This window comes from Vombatus ursinus, unplaced genomic scaffold (genome assembly GCF_900497805.2).
Source record: "Vombatus ursinus unplaced genomic scaffold, bare-nosed wombat genome assembly UNPS02007284.1, whole genome shotgun sequence".
NCBI lineage: Eukaryota > Metazoa > Chordata > Mammalia > Diprotodontia > Vombatidae > Vombatus > Vombatus ursinus.
In genome coordinates this window covers 5394217-5411710 of record NW_020947062.1, presented here as the reverse complement: position 1 = coordinate 5411710, position 17494 = coordinate 5394217, and the positions used below count along the sequence as shown (strand labels likewise).

Sequence of the window (17494 nt, the reverse complement as noted above, 5' to 3'; positions counted from 1 at the left end):
TTTTAGAATATAGAATGCCAAAGTTGAGAGGTCATAGAATCATAGGAAGTACAATATCAGAGCTGGAAGGAACCTTCGAATCACAAGTCATAGAATGCCATAGGCAGGAGAGGTATGAATGTCAGAGAATATCAGAATTTGAAGTGGGGGGAGGGTTAGAATTATGGAATGCCAGAGCTGGATCACATTTTAGAATCATAGACCTTAGACTCATATGTCCTAGTTTAAAGAGCCTTTAGGGATCAGCTATCTTGTCTAACCTTTTGGAAGCTGAGGGCAAAAAAGTGAAACGATTTGTCACAAGTCACATAGCTATGAACTGATAGGATCAGGACCAGAACTCATATCTCCTGGCTCTCAGTCAAGGGTTCTTTCTATCATACCATAGGCCTTCATGCCTTTGGGGAAGTTTGGCTTAGGGGAAGGTGCGTGTGCCTTAGCCAGGCTTTCTGCAGCAGCATTGGCTCTTGTGACCATGTTTCCTTTGTAAATAAGTTAGCCAATAAAAACAATATTCTCTTAAATTGGGCTTAAAGATAACATACTTTAAAAAGCATCCTTTCATTTCATTAGAATAGGCCTATGAGGTGGGAAGGGCAAATAATCCTTATTCGACAAATGGAGATATGAATACCTAGAAAGGGGAACCAAGTCAGCCATGGTGACAAGCCTAACCTTCTTCAGAGCCAGTATCAGTTCTCTCAGTCCTTGCACTGGGACCTTAGTCATACCTGGGGGAATTCTGTGTGAATGGGACATCAATTGATTTGGCCAAAGGTTAACATGTTTTCTCCCTTTCTCTCTTTTTGTCTTTCAAGACTCCTCTTGCAATTACATCAGACAATTGGAAACGAAAGTGAAACTGCTGGAGGATGACAACAAGCTTCTCTCTCAGGTATGGCTGGAGCTATCAATCAATCCATGCTGCACATGCATGTTGATGTATGTTTTCCCATGAACAACCTTATAATATCCCCATGATTTCTTCCCACTCCTTTTTTTCCTTCCTCCCTCCCTCCTTCTTTTCTTCCTCTCTCCTTTCCTTTTCTTCCTCCCTCCCTACTTCCCTCCTTCCTTTCTTTCATCCCTCCTTTCCTTCTTTCCTTCCTTCCTCCCTAATTCCCTTCCTCCCTTCCTCCATCACTCTGACAAATTACTTCTACCCATGATTACCACCCTTGTTTGGAGGTAAAAGAGAAAGGCAGCATCTATTTCCACAATGCTTCTATATACTTTTTAAAGAAAAATCTGATTTAATCCTCACAAGAATGAGGCATGGAAAGTATGCCCTCATTTGTAGTGAAAAGGACACTGAGTCTGAGAGATATAATGCAACCTGTCCAAGGTCAACCAATAAATCAGTAAACATTTATTAAATGCCTACTGTGTCTACTGTGCTAAGTGCTGGGGATACAAAGAAAGGTCACCCAGGGTGTTAGGCAGCAAAATTGAACAAGAACTAAGTCCTAAGGCTTTCTGTCTAGTGTCACAGTGCAGGAGCAGGAGGTGTGAAAAGGAATCTTGAGCAGGAAGTAGCATATTTAGAGTCAAAGCATTTTAATTAATTGTTCCACCAGCTTTAAGATGAAGGAATCAGATTTTTGCCTTTATGTTCTCTTTGTCTTTCTGTCTCTCTTGACCTCCCTCTCTCTCTGTGCATCTGTCTTTTTGTTTTTTCCTTCTCTTTGAGATCTTGAAATTCAGCTTTCTAGCTCTGATGTTCTGAGATTTTTGATTCTTGTTCCTAAGTTCCTCTCTGGACCCTGCTCCTGACTTTCCAGACTTCTTTCTCCACCTTGACCCAGCAGCCTCCTCAACCTGGAAGGTCACTCTGTCCTTGTTGCTTCCTCTCACTGGTTAGTTCCCCCTGAAACCTCTATTTTATGGAAAAGTGTCCAGACCAGCTATGTTCACTCCTTTATTCCTCTCTGAGCTCTACTTCTGATTCTGTGGACTTCTTTCTCCATTGTGCACCTCCACACTTTCTCCCCCTAATCCCTCAGATCCCCCCTTTCAGCTTCCTTTAATGTGTTGTCTTTTCCTTTTAGAATGTAAGCTCTTTGAGGGCACTCTTTCTTGCTCATAATTAAAATGACTGAAGTGAAAGGTGCAGATGGTTAGCAGAGTAGGGTCTGCATCTAGGTAAATTGATTTAGTCAGGGAGGGCTTCATAGAAGAAACTTAGTAAGCATGTGTGCGCAAAATACTGTGCTTGATACTGAGGTTGTAAAAATGACAAATGACCTAGGCTTCCTTAAGGAACTTTCTGTATGATAGGAGGGATACGACCTATACACGGACAATTGTGATACAAAGTACAGCAAAGGAGAGATCTAGATAAGGTAATCTGAGAAAAAGGGAAGAGGGAGAGAATATTTTCACCCATGTGATTCAGAGAAGTCATTATAGAGGAGATGCCACCTGAGTTTTGACAGATGAGTGAGCCTGACTAGGCCTGAGAATTAGTGTGATAGACATTTCTGTTCCAGACAATTGGAGCAGTGGCATACCCTCTCATGGTATGTCCACAAGACAGCGAGGAAATTGGTCTGTTTGGAGTACTGGGTTAGTGTTAGAAAGTACTGATCATAGAGGGCAGCGTAGACTATGGAGAGGAGAGCCATTGGATGACAGGCCCCAGGCATGGGGGGGAAATGAATGAAAACATTGACGAGGGGCCTTCTGGATGCAAAAACATATATGAGATGAAGACTAACTAATCACATAGACTGTAACTTCTATAAGGGTATGGACCGGATGATGATTTATAGCCCATGAAAGTCATCAAGAGGCAGATTTCAGTTGAAAAAGTTCCCAACAGTTAGAGCTGCCTACAAATGGAATGGACTTCTTCATGAAGAAATTAGTTCTCTCTTATTGGAGTTTTTCAGGTAGAGAGTGGATGACCTTGTGTTGAGAATGTTGCACAATGGATTCCTTTTAAGGCCTGGTTTGGCCCAGGTGGCATCAGACATCATTTGAGAGCTCTGGAAAGGGGAAGTTACTTTAGATTGGGGTGGTCAGAAGAGCTTTTCTGGAGAAAGTGAAATGTGAGCTAGAATCTGAACTACCTCTAAGGCATGGATGAATACAATTCACTCTTCTAACAACCTTGTGATGCAGGTAATGTAAGTATAGAACACTTACATTATATATCTAAATACATATATAAGATATATATATATATGCATATATATACATGTATACATATATAATATAAGTGTTCTCTACTTACAGATGGGGCATTTGATGCTCAGACAGGGTAAGTTGTTTACCCACGTTCATAAACTTGTAACGGGTACAGCCAGTGTGATACACTGGAGTTAGAGAACCTGGGTTCAAATCCCACCTCCGTCATTACCTGTGTTACCTTGGGTAAGTCACTGAACCTCTCTAGACCTCAGTTTCTTTATCAGTAAAACGAGGAGGTGGGACTAAATGAACTATGGGGTCCCTTTTGGCTCTCGAGCTGCGATCCTAGCTCAAGGCCTTCCTACTACCTGCCTCTCAGAGTTCTGAGGGAAGTGTTGTTGTTGTTGTTCTTAAAGAATATTTTTATTTTATTTTTTCTCACTTATGTGTAAAAACAATTTTTAACATTTGTGTTTTGTAATTTTTGAGTTCCAAATTCCCTTCTCCTTTATTGAGAAGACAAGCACTTTGATATAGATTTTACATGCGTAGTCATGAAAATCATATTTCTATATTGACCATGTTGCAAAAGACAACACAGACCAAGAAAAAAAAAACATGTTTAAAAAAATATGCTTCGACCTGTATTCAGACTCCATCAGTTCTTTCTTTGGAGATGGATAGCATTTTTCATCTTAAGTCCTTAGGAATTGTCTTGGATCGTTGTATTGCTGAGAACAGCTAAGTCATTCACAGCTGATCATTGTACAATATCGGTGTTACTGTGTACAATGATCTCCTGGCTCTGCTTACTTCACTTTACATCAGTTCTTGTAATTTGAGGGATGTGTTTTTTAAAAACTTACAGTGCTATGTAAATATGTGTTATTAATCAATCAAAAAACATTAGGCATCTACTATGTGCCAGGCACTGTGCTCAGTGCTGGAGATACAAAAAAAGGCAAGTGATAATCCCTGTCTTTAGGGAGCTTACATTCTAATGGGAGAGAGGACATGCAAACAAATATGCACAAAGTAAGCTATGTACAAGATAAATAGGAAATAATTACAGAGAAGATGCAGGAATTAAGAAGGTTGGGAAAGGCTTCCTGTAGAAGGTGCAATTTTGAGTTGGGACTTAAAGTAAACCTGGGAGGTCAGCACTCAGTATGGAGGCGGGATGGCATTCCAGACATGGGATACAGCCAGAGGGAATGCCCAGAGCCAAGTGAAGGAAGTATCTTGTTTGATATACTAGAACGATTCTGGAAAGAGCAGAGAGGCAAGTCAAGAGGAGAGCTTAATACAGTTTAGGTGGAGGTACTGGATTAAGCTGGATGACATCTCAAATCCCTTAAGCCTAAAAAATGGATTACTACCTCCTACTTATTTGCTGTACACATAGAGGGCATCAGTCACCATTTGTATAGTGTATATATTTGTATATTCTCTTTTTCTCTGCCCATTGAAATCCTTTCGTTTCAAGGCCTAGATGCTGCCCTTCCATGAAACTTTCCTATCTCCTTCCTGGCCCCCAGCAGGATCTTCTTCTTGAGGTTTTCTTGGAGTAGCCTTTCCGAATCTTTCCTTTGCCTCTTTTGAATCCAATCTTATATTATTTGTGTAGTGTCATATTTCTTATTAGATTGAAAGCTCCGTCAGGGCAGGAGGAGCTATTCCCCAGTGTTGAGCATATAAATCTTTTGCACGTAATAGGTGCTTAATAAATGTTTGTTGTATTAATGAATTTCTTGTATATTCACTTTTACTTACATGGTATTTCTACTATCAGACTGTAAGCTCATTAACGGCAGGAAATGGTTTTTAAAAAAATTTTTTTCTTAGCTTAGTTCCAGACACAGTAAGTGTTTAATACATGCTTGTTAATGGATTGATTGTAAAATGGCAGCCTGAACTAGCCGACCTCAAGGTCCTTACCAGTTCTCTCTCTCACACTTTCATTCTATGACTCAGATTCTTTTCTGCTCTTGCCATTCCGTTGTCTAGACCAGGCCTGCATAACCTGTGGCCTGCGAGCCACTTACAACCCTCGGGCATGCCAAGGGATTTCAGGTGGCCTGTGAAAAATGTAGAGGATGTTTTCCTCTACATTTTTTGAAAGCTGCCCAAAATCCTTTGGCATGCTACAGGTTGTGCAGGCCTGGTCTAGACTCTAAACTGCTAGTTTACAGCTCTATGAAGGCGGAGACTAATTCTTAACCAGGTTTTGTATCTCCCCTAAAACTTGACTTAGTTATCTGTACACAGTAGGTGCTTAATAAATATTTGTTGGTTGAATTAACGAGTAATTCTTTGTAAGATCCCTCCCTTCTCTGACATTCCATGCTCAGAGATTCCAAACCTAGCTCCCTCAGGCTGTATGCTGTTGATTCCTAGGAGCCTTCCACCTCTGACATTCTCTATTCTAAACTAGGCGAAGGGCAGAGTTCTTGCCTCTCCTCCTCATCACTTGGCCTTCAATGCTGCATCCATTCCCTGAGCCAGGCTGTGTGCCCTGTCTCTTATTTTGAGAGAAAATTACAAGTGACTCTTGCTCTTTTGTAAGCTCTGCTTTTGGGGTACAATAGCTATTTCATTTATTAGCCCAGCGGGGGAGTCAGCTGGAGTGAATAACCGCAATGTGGACTCCAATATCAATTACAGTCTCCCTAGGGGGATGGCATAGAAAATTCGACGGAAAAATAACATGTATGGGGTCTCGGGATGAATCACTTGGAGGAAGCAGCTGTGTTGATGAAATTTTTAGGCAGAGATGAGAGAGACAATACAAAAAGCAATACAGTAATTTAGGCTGTGAACACCCCAGTGTATTTTTAATTAAAACTATTTTGGTGTTAAATAGAGGCCACACTGAGAAAAAAAAAACCCTCATGGAGGAGTTGCTTTCTATTTCCCCACTAAAAATCCCACATCCTATCCACCCTTAAGGTATTTCAGAGAATAATTTTTCTTATTCTCTCTCACTTTCCTTTGATGAAAGGAAGTTTGACCTTGATGGGGCAGGGGTGGAGGGGAGGCTGTTAAGGGGCAGGTTAAATGAAAAAGTGTACCAGCGTAGGAGTCAGGGGATCTAGGTTAATGTCCTGGTTCTGATACTATTTGCTCTCTGACCTTAGATGGACAGGTCACTTCAAATGCCCCAGTCTATTTCCTCTGCTTTAAAATGATAGGCTAGGACTAATTTGCTCCTAAGATTACAACCAAGTAGGGTTTCAAATTGGCCAACATTTGACTGACTTGGCTGGTATTTTGTTGGCAGAAGCCCTGATAAGGATAGTCATTAACTCTTTGTGTGACCATGGCCAAGTCACTTCTCTGGGCCTCAGTTTCCTTATCTGTAAAATGAGGAGTTTAGACTAAAAGACCTCTAAGGAGCCTTCCAGTTTTAAATCTGGGATCCTATAACCTCTGATCAAGGTCCTCTGTTGGTAACCCTTCTATAATTCCCAAACCTCCTCCAGTCCTGAAATTTTATGTTCTGTGGTTGTAAAGTGGCTTCAAGCTCAAATATCCTCTGTTTTATGACTTTGGGGTCAGTATTCTTTATTGCCTATATAATATAAGGTTTTTTTTTGGTCTGTCATTGGTTGAATGCTCTCCATAAGCTGGCACTGCCTTACTTTTCTAACCTTATACTAACTTCCTTCAAAAAGTCTGTGCTATTCCTGAACTTGTCATTCTCTGTACACATGTGACATTTTGCTCATGTTGTTTTCTTTGTCTCCATTGTTCTTCCTCCACCTCTTTTGTCTGTTGAAATCTTAGCCATTCTTTAAAGGTCTGCTCATTATAACCTCCTCTATAAAGAGCATTCCCTGCCTATTCCAGTTGGTCTTGATCTTTCCCCCTCCAGCTTCACTCATTTACACTTATTTTATTCACCTAAGATCATAAAACCTCAGGGTTAGAAGTCATCTAATCCAACTCAAATCCAACCAGAAATTCCTTGTGCAACATTCCTGACAAGTGATCATACAACTTCCTTTGGGGGAACTTTCCCATCTATTTTTTTCAGTGGGTTTTTAGTCCTTGCCCAGGGTCACACAGCTCGTAAGTAAGTGTCTGGGCCACGTTAAAAATAGTCTCTATGGGGCAGCGAGGTGGCGCAGTGGATGGAGCACCGGCCCTGAAGTCAGGAGGACCTGAGTTCAAATCCGGCCTCAGACCAAACACTTTACACGTACTAGCTGTGTGACTTTGGGCAAGTCACTTAACCCCAATTGCCTTACCAAAAAAAAAAATAGTCTCTAACCTATCAGTGGGTTAAATTCCATGAGTTTGCTTGGAAGCTAATTTCTCTGCCCATCCACCCCAAATAGTTGTCGTCATCGTCTTCTTCTTCTTCTTCATGAGGCAATTGAGGTTAAGTGACTTGTCCAGGGTCACACAGCTATTACGTGTCAAGTGTCTGGCCTCAGCCTCCCCCAATAGTCTTAAATGGTAGATAGGCATAGCCACCAGGCAAGCCAACCAAATGCTGTTTACTGAAAATCAAGCTAAACGCTATCATTTCCTTCTCCAGCTCATCTTCCAGATAAGGAAATTGAGGCAAACAGGGGTAAGTGACTTGCCCAGGGCCACACAGCTAGTAAGCGTCTGAGGCCAGATTTGAACTTGGGAAGATGAGTCTTCTTGCCTTGGCATTATTGCCCTCTATATGTGACACTCAGAACTGGATGCAATGATTTAGGGGCCTAATGTGAGCAGATCTCTCTGGGGAACTATCATTTCCATGTTCTGGATAAATGTGCTTGTATTAATATAAGAGAAGGTCTTCATTAAACTTTCTTTCTTTGCCTGCCATGTTACACTTTTTACAGCTCATTTTCAATTGAAATGATGTCTAGCTATAAGGACTCCTTTGTGTAGGCCTTTACATAATTCCTATTAAACTTCATTTCATAAGTTGGAAGTTCTTGGTTTCTCTCTTGGTTTCCTTTTTGTGAAGTTAACTAAGTCCAAGGATTTTTTTCTCCCTACCCCTTTGCTGTCTGAAGGAAGAGAAGATTCCTCATCAAGTGATCCTTCAACACCCTCACATTTTTGTCACTCTCTATTGAATCTCTTCTATAAGCATTTGGCTTAGTCCATCTTCTTTTCCCCTCTTTGTTCTCTTATGTGCTAAGAACATCTGGGACAGTGATGTTAATAGCCCAAGTGTGGTGGCTGTACTGTCCTTGGTGGCAAAAATATTCCTTATGAAAATCTTTGCCTTTTGTTTTTGTTTTTGCTTTTTGGTGAGGCAGTCCAGGTTAAGTGACTTGCCCAAGGTCACACAGCTAGTAAGTGTCAAGTGCCTGAGGCTAGATTTGAATTCAGGTCCTCTTGACTCCAAGGCCAAAGCTCTATCCACTGCACCACCTAGCTGCCCCCTTCTTCATTTTTCTTATGTCTGTTTTCTTGACTTTGCTTAGGTAGATCTCTTACTAAATTGTTTTTACCCTCCATTACTTCCTCTATTTTGTGAGGAGATACTGCTTATAATATGTTATCATCCTTCTTAAGGTCTTGCAAATAACCTTATATTTTCACTTTGCCAGAGGAAGGAATTACTGTTGAACAGCTCATTTGCCCCACTGCTACCTTTGAGATGTCTGGAGAGTTAGAGATGGGTCCTTGGCATGGTGGATGGACTCCTGTGGAGAAATTATGAGAGGATCTGGGCAAGAGTTATGTAGGATCAGTAGGTAAGGAAAGGTTGCAAGCTGCATCACTGGAGGTCACAGCGTGTATATGATCACATTCACAGATCCACTTGAGAACAAACTTTATCATATTAGATTTGTTCTTTTAGCCTATTAGTCTTTTGAATCACACGTGATGTGTTATTTTGTATTATAGCTATTTTTGTATGTGCTCTGTCACCCCCCATAAACTTAAACCTTGGGCATGCATGTTAGGGGCATTGTTTTACCTGTCATTTGTGTCTCTTTCTGCAGGCAATGCTTCCTATAGGAAACTTTGTACATAACACTTACTGATTGGTTTGAATTGAATTTTCAAGTCTCATAGCTCTGGCATGCTATGTTCCATGATATAGGAGTTAAAATAATGTGTTATGGATGAAGGAGCCCTGACTCTAGAGTCTGAGAATTTGGATTCAAATCCCATGGCTACTACTAATGACTACTACTTATGGGACACTGAGCAAGTCACTTAACTTGCCAGAGGCAGCTGAGTGACGCACTGAGTAAGAGAGCTGGACTTGGCGTTAGAAAGATCTGTGTTCAAATCTCACCTCAGACACTTACTAGCTGTGTGACCCTCGGTAAATCACTTAACCTCTCCCAACCTCAGTTGCCTCATATGTAAAATGGAGATAATAGTAACACCTACCTCACAGGGTTGTTAGAGAGGATCAAATGAAATAACATGCATGCTGTGCTTTGTAAAACCTGAAGTGTTATACAAATGCTAGATATTGTTATAATATTCTTATTTGTATAATGAAACAATTGTGCTAGCAAAACTCTGAGCTTCCTTCCGGCTCTAGAATTCTAACCTGTGACACTGTGATTGTAAGGTCTCTCTTCTGTGGCTGTCTGAACTGATGCTGAAAACCTCCACAGCTTTGTGGGACCTCCAGGAGGTTGTGTTTCCCTGGCACTAGTGTTTCTGAGCCCATCAGCTGTTTTATTCCCTAACGAGCTGTTAGGAGAGGCCTTTAGTGTAGGGAAACTCAGGCTAATCCCCAAATTGCCCTGTTTGTATTCCTGAGGAAGATCCTCATCTCTTTTAATTATCTGTTTCTCATCTTGAATAATGATGCTGACAGCTAAATATTTTCACAAATGTAATTTTATACCTCTGCTAACACCCTGACAGTCTCTTGCCAATCACTAAATCTCCTCCACTTGATGGGCTGCACTGTCAGTTAAGAGTTCTAATTTCTAGTACTCCAATAGACACCGGTGTATTTGTCTCAGCCTCAGATCCAGTGCTGCAAGATGTCCTAGAAGTTTTCTCGTTCAACCTCCTTGTTTTGCAGTGGAGGGAATTGAGGCCTAGTAAGGTTAACTGATTTGACCAAGGTCACATGTCTTCATTCTCCTTTCTTCTAATGCTTTGCTAATAAACAGGTGAAAAGCAAGAATGTGGCAGATCTTAAGTGACTCTGAGTTGGAAGTGTCCTTAATGATTATTTATTCAACTTCCTACTCAAAGCAGACATCTCCTCTACAACGTCCCTGACTTGTCTGTCCAGTTGCAAACATCCCCAATACATCCCAGGGTGTGGGCCTTGCTATCTTTTGCAAAAGTCTTTTATTGGAGATCTCCAGTAATTAGAAAAACTGTTCAGTCATTTTCAGTTGTGTCTCACTAATCGAGACCCTGTTTGGGGTTTTCTTGGCAGAGATAATAGAGTGGTTTGCCATTTCCTTCTCCAGCTCATTTTACAGATGAGGAAACTGAGGCAAAGAGGGTTAAGTGACTTGCCCAGGGTCACACAGCTAGTAAGTGTCTGAGACCAGCTTTGACCTCAGAAAATGAGTCTTCCTGACTCCCAAGTCTAGAACTCTATCCACTGTGTTACCTAACTGCCCCAGTGATTACTTATGTTGAACTAAAATTTGCACTTCCTTTGGACTTAGACCAATTTATTTTCACTAGGTTTTAGAGCTACATGTGAATCTAATCTCTTTTTCTCATGACAGATCTTCAGATTCTTGGAAATCATGATGTGCCCCCCAACAACTACCCCCTACCACTCTTCTATACTCTTCTCTTCCGCAACATTAACAGTTTCAGTCCAACCTAACAAACATTTATTAAGCACCTACTATGTGCAAGGGCATTGTGGTAGGCACTGGAGATACAAAGATAAAATCTAAAAATGAAAGAGCCTCTCTTCAAAAGGGGTCTCATTCCACTGGGGGAAAATACAACATATAAGCAGATAAGCGTTGTTGTTTAGTCATTTCAGTTGTGCCCAACTTTTCATAATCCTATTTGGGCTTTTCTTGACAAAGATACAGGGGTAGTTTGCCACTTCCTTCTCCAACTCATTTTACAAATAAGGAAATTGAAGCAAACAGGATTAAGTGACTTGCCCAGGGTCACACAGCTAGTAAGTATCTAGGCCAGATTTGGATTCAGGAAGATGAATCTTCTTGATTCTAAGCTGAGGGAAGATGGTAGAGTTGAGATGTTTCCTAGTAGCAGCTCTCTCCATACCAAACTAAGAAGTAAAAGTAAAAAAATCCCATATTTGTATAACTCAGCAATGGGAAAGAGAAGAAAATGAAAACAACCTACCACAAAAGAATTCTTAGACAAAGAAATAAATGAAAACCAATTCACTAGCCTTTTACTCCAGATACTCCTATGGCAACTCTACCCCATTCCTACACCCATGACTCTTGGTTCCTGCTATCTTAGACACCTGACTTTTGGATGGAACCACTTTGCATTTTCCCAAGGGGAAACGCCACTCTAAGTTAAAGGCCATGAATTAGATGAATTCTTGTTTTGTTTTTTAAAATTTCCTTTTTATTATTATGAATTTGACAAACATTTTTTTAAATGACCATTTCCCATACAAAGAACAGAGAGGACTGAATATGAAATTGTGACTCTCCACTAGGTAGTTTATTTTTTTTAAAGTGTAGATTTCAAATTTAATACATTGGTTCTAACACTGCCCTGCTTGTGTGTGTGTCCTCTTCTGAACTTCTTTCTACTCTCCTCTGTGTATTTTTAATGATTCATTGATGCTTTTTTAGTTCTTTTCTTCCCCCTTTCTTGATATCACTATAACCAGCCTCTCTCTGTCCCCCTTAACTCCACCCCCACCAAAGTCTTCTCTGATAGCAAATAAGGATAGTTAAGCAAAACAAAGTCACGCGTTGTCAGTATCTGAAAATGTGTTTTTCACTCTGTACCAACTCTACCATTTGCTAGCCAGGAGGTGGGAAGAATGAGTCATCGTTAGTCTATTGGAATCATTTTTTGTCATTGCATTAATCATGATTATTAAGTCTTCCACAGTTGTTTTCCTTTACAGTGTTGCCCTTGTATAAATTGTTCCTTTGGCTCTGTGTCTTTAAGGTTTCTGTGAATCTGTCCCTTTCATCATTAGTTATAGCACAACAATATTCTGTTACATTACTATACCACAGTTTATCCAGCCATTCCCCAACTGATGGGCATCTACTTTGTTTCCAATTCTTTGCTACAACCCAAAAGTGTTGGTATAAATATTTTTGTACATAGAGATCTGTTTCTACTCTCTGTCTTTTGACCTCTTTGGGTAATGTGCCTAGTAGTGGCATTCCTCCACCAAAGTGGAGACAATTTAATTGTTCTTGAGGTATAGTGCTTAGACTAATTCACAGTTCCACTAACAGAAATTAGTGTGCCTGATTTCCCATAGACCTTCCAATAATTGTCATTTTCCTTTCTTTGTCATCTTTGCCAATGTGATGTTTTCTTATTAGTGATTTGGAATTTTTTCTTATATGGTGTTTGATATCTTGCCTTTCTTCTGTTAAGGAACTGCCTTATATCCTTTGACTACATACCATATCTCTCAGTGAATGGCTCTTGTTATATATTGACAGGAATTCTCTATATGTCTTGGTTATTAGTCCTTTATTAGAAAAATGTGATTTTCCCCTGTTTGTTGTTTTCCTTTTAATTCTGATTTCATTTTGGCTTTTCAATTTTATGTAATCACAATTGTCCATTTTTTCTCCTTTGATCCTTTTTATCTGTTGTTTGATCAGGAACTCTTCTACCCCTAGTTGCAAAAGTTATTTACTTCATGACTCCTCTGCTTTTTTTTTTAATGTGATCTTTTGTATCTCAGTCATGTGTCTGTTGAATAGTGAGACCTTTCCCAAGTATTTGGAGCATATACTACCATGTTCAGTTTCTTCTGGGTGTTGTGTACTTAATCAATTCCACTGATGAATTTTTCTATTTTTCAACCAATACCAAAGAGTTTGGATAATTACTGCTTTGCAGTTTAGCTTGACATCTGGTCCTGTTAGGCCCTCTTCTTTTATACTTCCCCTCCCACCCCTGCTATTTCCCTTTAGATTCTTAAGCTTTTGTTCTTCTTCATACACTTTGTTATTATTTTTACAGTCTTATAATAACTTTTGGTAGTTTGATTGGAATGGTATTGAATTTGTAGATTCATTTAGCTAGTATTGTAATTCATGTGATATTGGCACGACCACACCATGAGCAATTAATATCTCTTCGATCATCTAATTCTGCCTTTATGTCTGGAAAGAATTCTTTGTAGTAGTTGTATTCATATAATTCCTGTATTTATCTTGGTAGGTAGATGCTCCAGGATTGTAAGTGGTTTACAGGGTTCCCTGAGGTCAGAGTCATGCTTTGATATTCAGGTGTATTTACCCAAGCTAGTATTGTCTTCCTTGGCACCTAGGACCTGGGGGTTTTGGCTGTCTCTGTGCATTCATGGGCTATTTGAAGTAGATCACTGTGTTTCTTTTCGGGTTTCTTGGTCATTATTTGAACTGATACCCTTTTTAGATCTTTGTTGGAGTGGGAACACTAGTCTCCTCCTAGATATTTCACATTGTTATCTTAACTGAAAATCTAAACTTTTCTACTTTATCATACCAGGTTTGTCTTATCTAAGTGTACAACTTCCTCCATCTTACTCCTTTTTTCAGTTTAAACCTAGTCTTAATCAAGTCATTGGGCAAATAGATTGTTTTACTTTCTTTTGTTAGGTGTATTCCTTCCCTTTCGAAGAGCCCATCACATAAGTGCTTTAAGCCATGGTCCAGAAATCTGAATTTCATTCTCAGACTCCCTCTTCTTAGTCAGCTATTAACTTACAATATAATTCTTTCTTTTCTGAATCCTTGATGTTAAATTGACAGTAATGGAAAAAAAAAACAAAATAAAACCCACCATTCATAGCCCTTAGGACTCCAGGTTTTTTGTTCAGGGTTTCATAATCTTTACCAGTGTTTCCTAGATTGCCTCATTCATTCCCACATGAATCACTAGAAATGGGTAGCATTTGTCTGGTTTGGTAAATCTTAAGAGGTTCTGCATCACATTCCTGGATATACATTCTCAGAAGGTAACAAATTTATCTATTTGTCAGGTTGACAAATGGCTGCCTCAATATCTCATGAAGGAGTCACCAACCATAACTTACTTATCTATGACCTTTGATGGGATTATCTCTTCCTTGATAATACCTGTGGAATAATGACTGATTTATATAGCTCATTAAAATTTATTAATTACTTTGCCTATTTTTCCTCATTTGTCCTTTGAATTAAAATAGTATACATTAATATTCCCATTTTATGGATGAATGAAGTCAAATTGAGAATTTATTCAGTCACATCTAGTAAATGTCTGAAGGAGGGTTTGAATCCAGGTCTTTCTGATAAAAAGTCTTATACATGATTCTATGAACATTTCCCTAAAATAAAATAGAGAAAGGACACCTTATCAGGGCCTCAGAAAGCTTTCTTCCGTGAAGAAATGCAACTTCATCTCCTCAATTGCCCTAGGCACCTATTAGCAGATTTTTGCCTCTTTAGTTCAGTCTGAAGGGCTTACTTAGGCCTTAATGGTTATTTTACTGTAGCAGATTTATAAATTTAAAAAACAAACAATTTCGTCTTTTCTGTTTTTTGTCATAATTACTTTAGTTATTTTACTTATTTAAAAAAATATTTTAGACTTTTGTATGGGGAATCAAAAGCCAACAAAAGCCAGCAAATCTGGTGCATAGGTTATGTCCTAAATGAAAAAGACTGCCGAAGCCCTGAAACATATCAATTCTTCCAGGTCCCTGATATTCCTCTTGATTTGTTTTATTTTTATTTTTTAATTTTATTTTTTTAATTCTGAACTTAACAAATGCTTAAAAAAAAGAATTACTATATACAAAGTAGAATACAAAAAGGATTATAAATGAAACCATGGATCTCTATTCCATACAGCTTGCTTTTTAAAAAGTGTATGTGTTCAATATGTTACTTTCAAAGCTGTCCAGCTTTATCTGTAATTCTCTTCTTTTCATTTAAAAAAATATTTCAATGGCTTTTTTTGGCATCACAATTCCTAGCCCCCTTTGTCCTTGCCTCCCAATAAAAAATAGTGGCAGGGATAATATACTAATGCTAATAATAATAAGCATTATAAAGCAAAATAAATCCACATTGTGTCTTAAATACACACACACACGTGTGTGTGCGCGCACGTGCGTGTGTGTGTGTTTATGTGTTCTGAGTCCATTAACTGTCTGGGGGTTAAGTTACATTCTTCATCACAAGTCTTCTGAAAACAAGATTGGCCATTGTATTGGTTAGAGTTCTTAAGTCTTTTAAAGTTGTTTTTCTTTATAAAGTTGTTGGCCTTGTATAAATTATTCTGGTTCTGCTTACTTCACTTTGCATCTGTTTCTTTGGTCATTTCTTATTGCGCAATAATATTTCATTCCATTAATGTACCATTGAACTGGACAGTTTTCATGTATGATCTCTTGAACTGTAGTGTCTAGGTTTTTTTGTTTGTTTTAATCATGTTTTTCAGGAAGTCTGATGACTTAAATTCTCTCTTGTTTTCTTAGTCACTTGTTTTGATCTCAGCTTACATTTCTTTGATGTTCCATGTTTTCATTTTATTCTAGTATTAACTGTATTATGGAATCATTGATTTCTACTTGGTCTATTCTAATTTTGAGGGAGTTACTTGGGTAAGGTTAAGTACTTTCTATTCTAAGCTTTTTATTCTCCTTCCAATTCTTTTCTCAAGAGTTTTTATTTTATTGTTATATCCCTTGCTTTATTCTGCCCCCCCCCCCTCTTTTATTTTTTTTTTTTTTTTTTTTTTTTTTTCCCTTTCTTTTTTCTTCCCCCCCCCCCCTCAGCAATTCCTTTTTCTTTTTTGTAAAAATTTAACTTTTTCTTTGAGTCCAGTGGTTATGGAGTTATTTTCTTCTTCTAGGTTGGATTTTGGGTACCTTTGATTTGTATATTTTTTATACTAGTTTGTTGTTCAGTTGCTTTTAACTCTTCATGACCCCATTTGGTGTTTTCTTGGTAAAGATACTGGAGTGGTTTATTATTTCCTTCTCCAGCTCATTTTACAGATGAAGAAACTGAGACAAACAGGGCTAAGTGATTTGCCCAGGGTCACACAGATATTGTGTCTGAGGCTGGATTTCAACTTAGATCTTCCTGACTCCAGGCCTGGTGCTCTATCCTCTGGACCACCTAGCTGCCCCATTTATAGTGGTAGGTATCATCTATTTATTCATCTGTCTTAGTTCCTGAGTTGAGGATTTGGAAGTGCTTGGTCTCAACTTGTGTCACCTGGGTTCCTGTGCTGGTCTTCCCATCCTGTTTGAGTGCTACCATGCCTAGAATGGCTTGTCACTTCTGTTAGTTTCTAAGATCCATGCTGTGGATTCCCATTGGATTCCTTCTCTATTCCTCATGGGCTTCTAGCTTGTGTTTTGTGCAATTCTGATGAAGTTACTGTAGTTTCTCCTTGGATTTCTTGATCATTATTTAGTCTCTTGCTATTTTTAGGTTTTTTACTGGAATAGGTTTGTGAAAGCTAGGCTGCCTGCTTCAACTCAAGCTAACCATCTTAGACAGAAGTCTGGTGCTATTGATTTAACGATAACCCTTTAAGGAAAGTTGATGGTTTCATGTCTTAAAAACCAAAACAAAACAAAAAAACACAGTTCCTTAAGGAAGTCAGTGCTGCTATCTAACTAAAATCACTTCTGTGAATATGTATTAAGTAAAAAGTGCTAGTCTCTGGGGATAGAAAAACCAGAAAGTGAAACAACAATCCTCGTCATCAAAGAGCACAGATACTCTCCTTCCCCAATAAACCCAATCTGAAAGATAGTTAGCAAGTATTTATTAAGTACTTACTGTGTACTAGACGCTGTACTAAGTTTTGGGCATGCAAAAAAGTAAAAACAAAAAACAAGATATCGTTTCTGCCCTAAGGAGGTTTCATTCACATCGCTAACTCACTTAGCAGAGAATTGTTTTCTCATATCTGGGGCCATTTGGTTCTTATATGAGGAAAATTGAAAACTAAAATCTACGATAACTTCATGACCTAAGCTAAATTTTCCAAATAAGGAGATAATTGCTATGACCTCAGAAAGAAGTAGTGAAGAAGTCATTCTCAGTGGAATCCCTCTTGAAATTTAATTCTAAGTAATAACGGTATGGCTCTTTGAAGGGGGAGATACACTAACAATTCCCACCTTATGTTTATATAGCATGTAAAGGTCTGCAAAGGTTTTTTTCCTGTGAAGTATAGTTGGAAGGGAATTTGGAGGCCATCTTGCCAAACCCCTCTTTACATGAGG

At 38.9% G+C, this 17494-nt stretch overlaps 1 protein-coding gene across 2 annotated transcripts in view; it reads left to right on the top strand.

Moving 5' to 3' along the window:
- CCDC85C (coiled-coil domain containing 85C) overlaps nucleotides 1-17494 on the top strand; it is a 188254-nt gene that overhangs the window by 125519 nt on the left and 45241 nt on the right. For both annotated transcript variants that reach the window (XM_027849087.1, XM_027849086.1), the window contains exon 2: nucleotides 819-895. In XM_027849087.1, the coding sequence (XP_027704888.1) occupies nucleotides 819-895 (77 nt within the window). The remainder of the gene's footprint in view (nucleotides 1-818; nucleotides 896-17494) is intronic.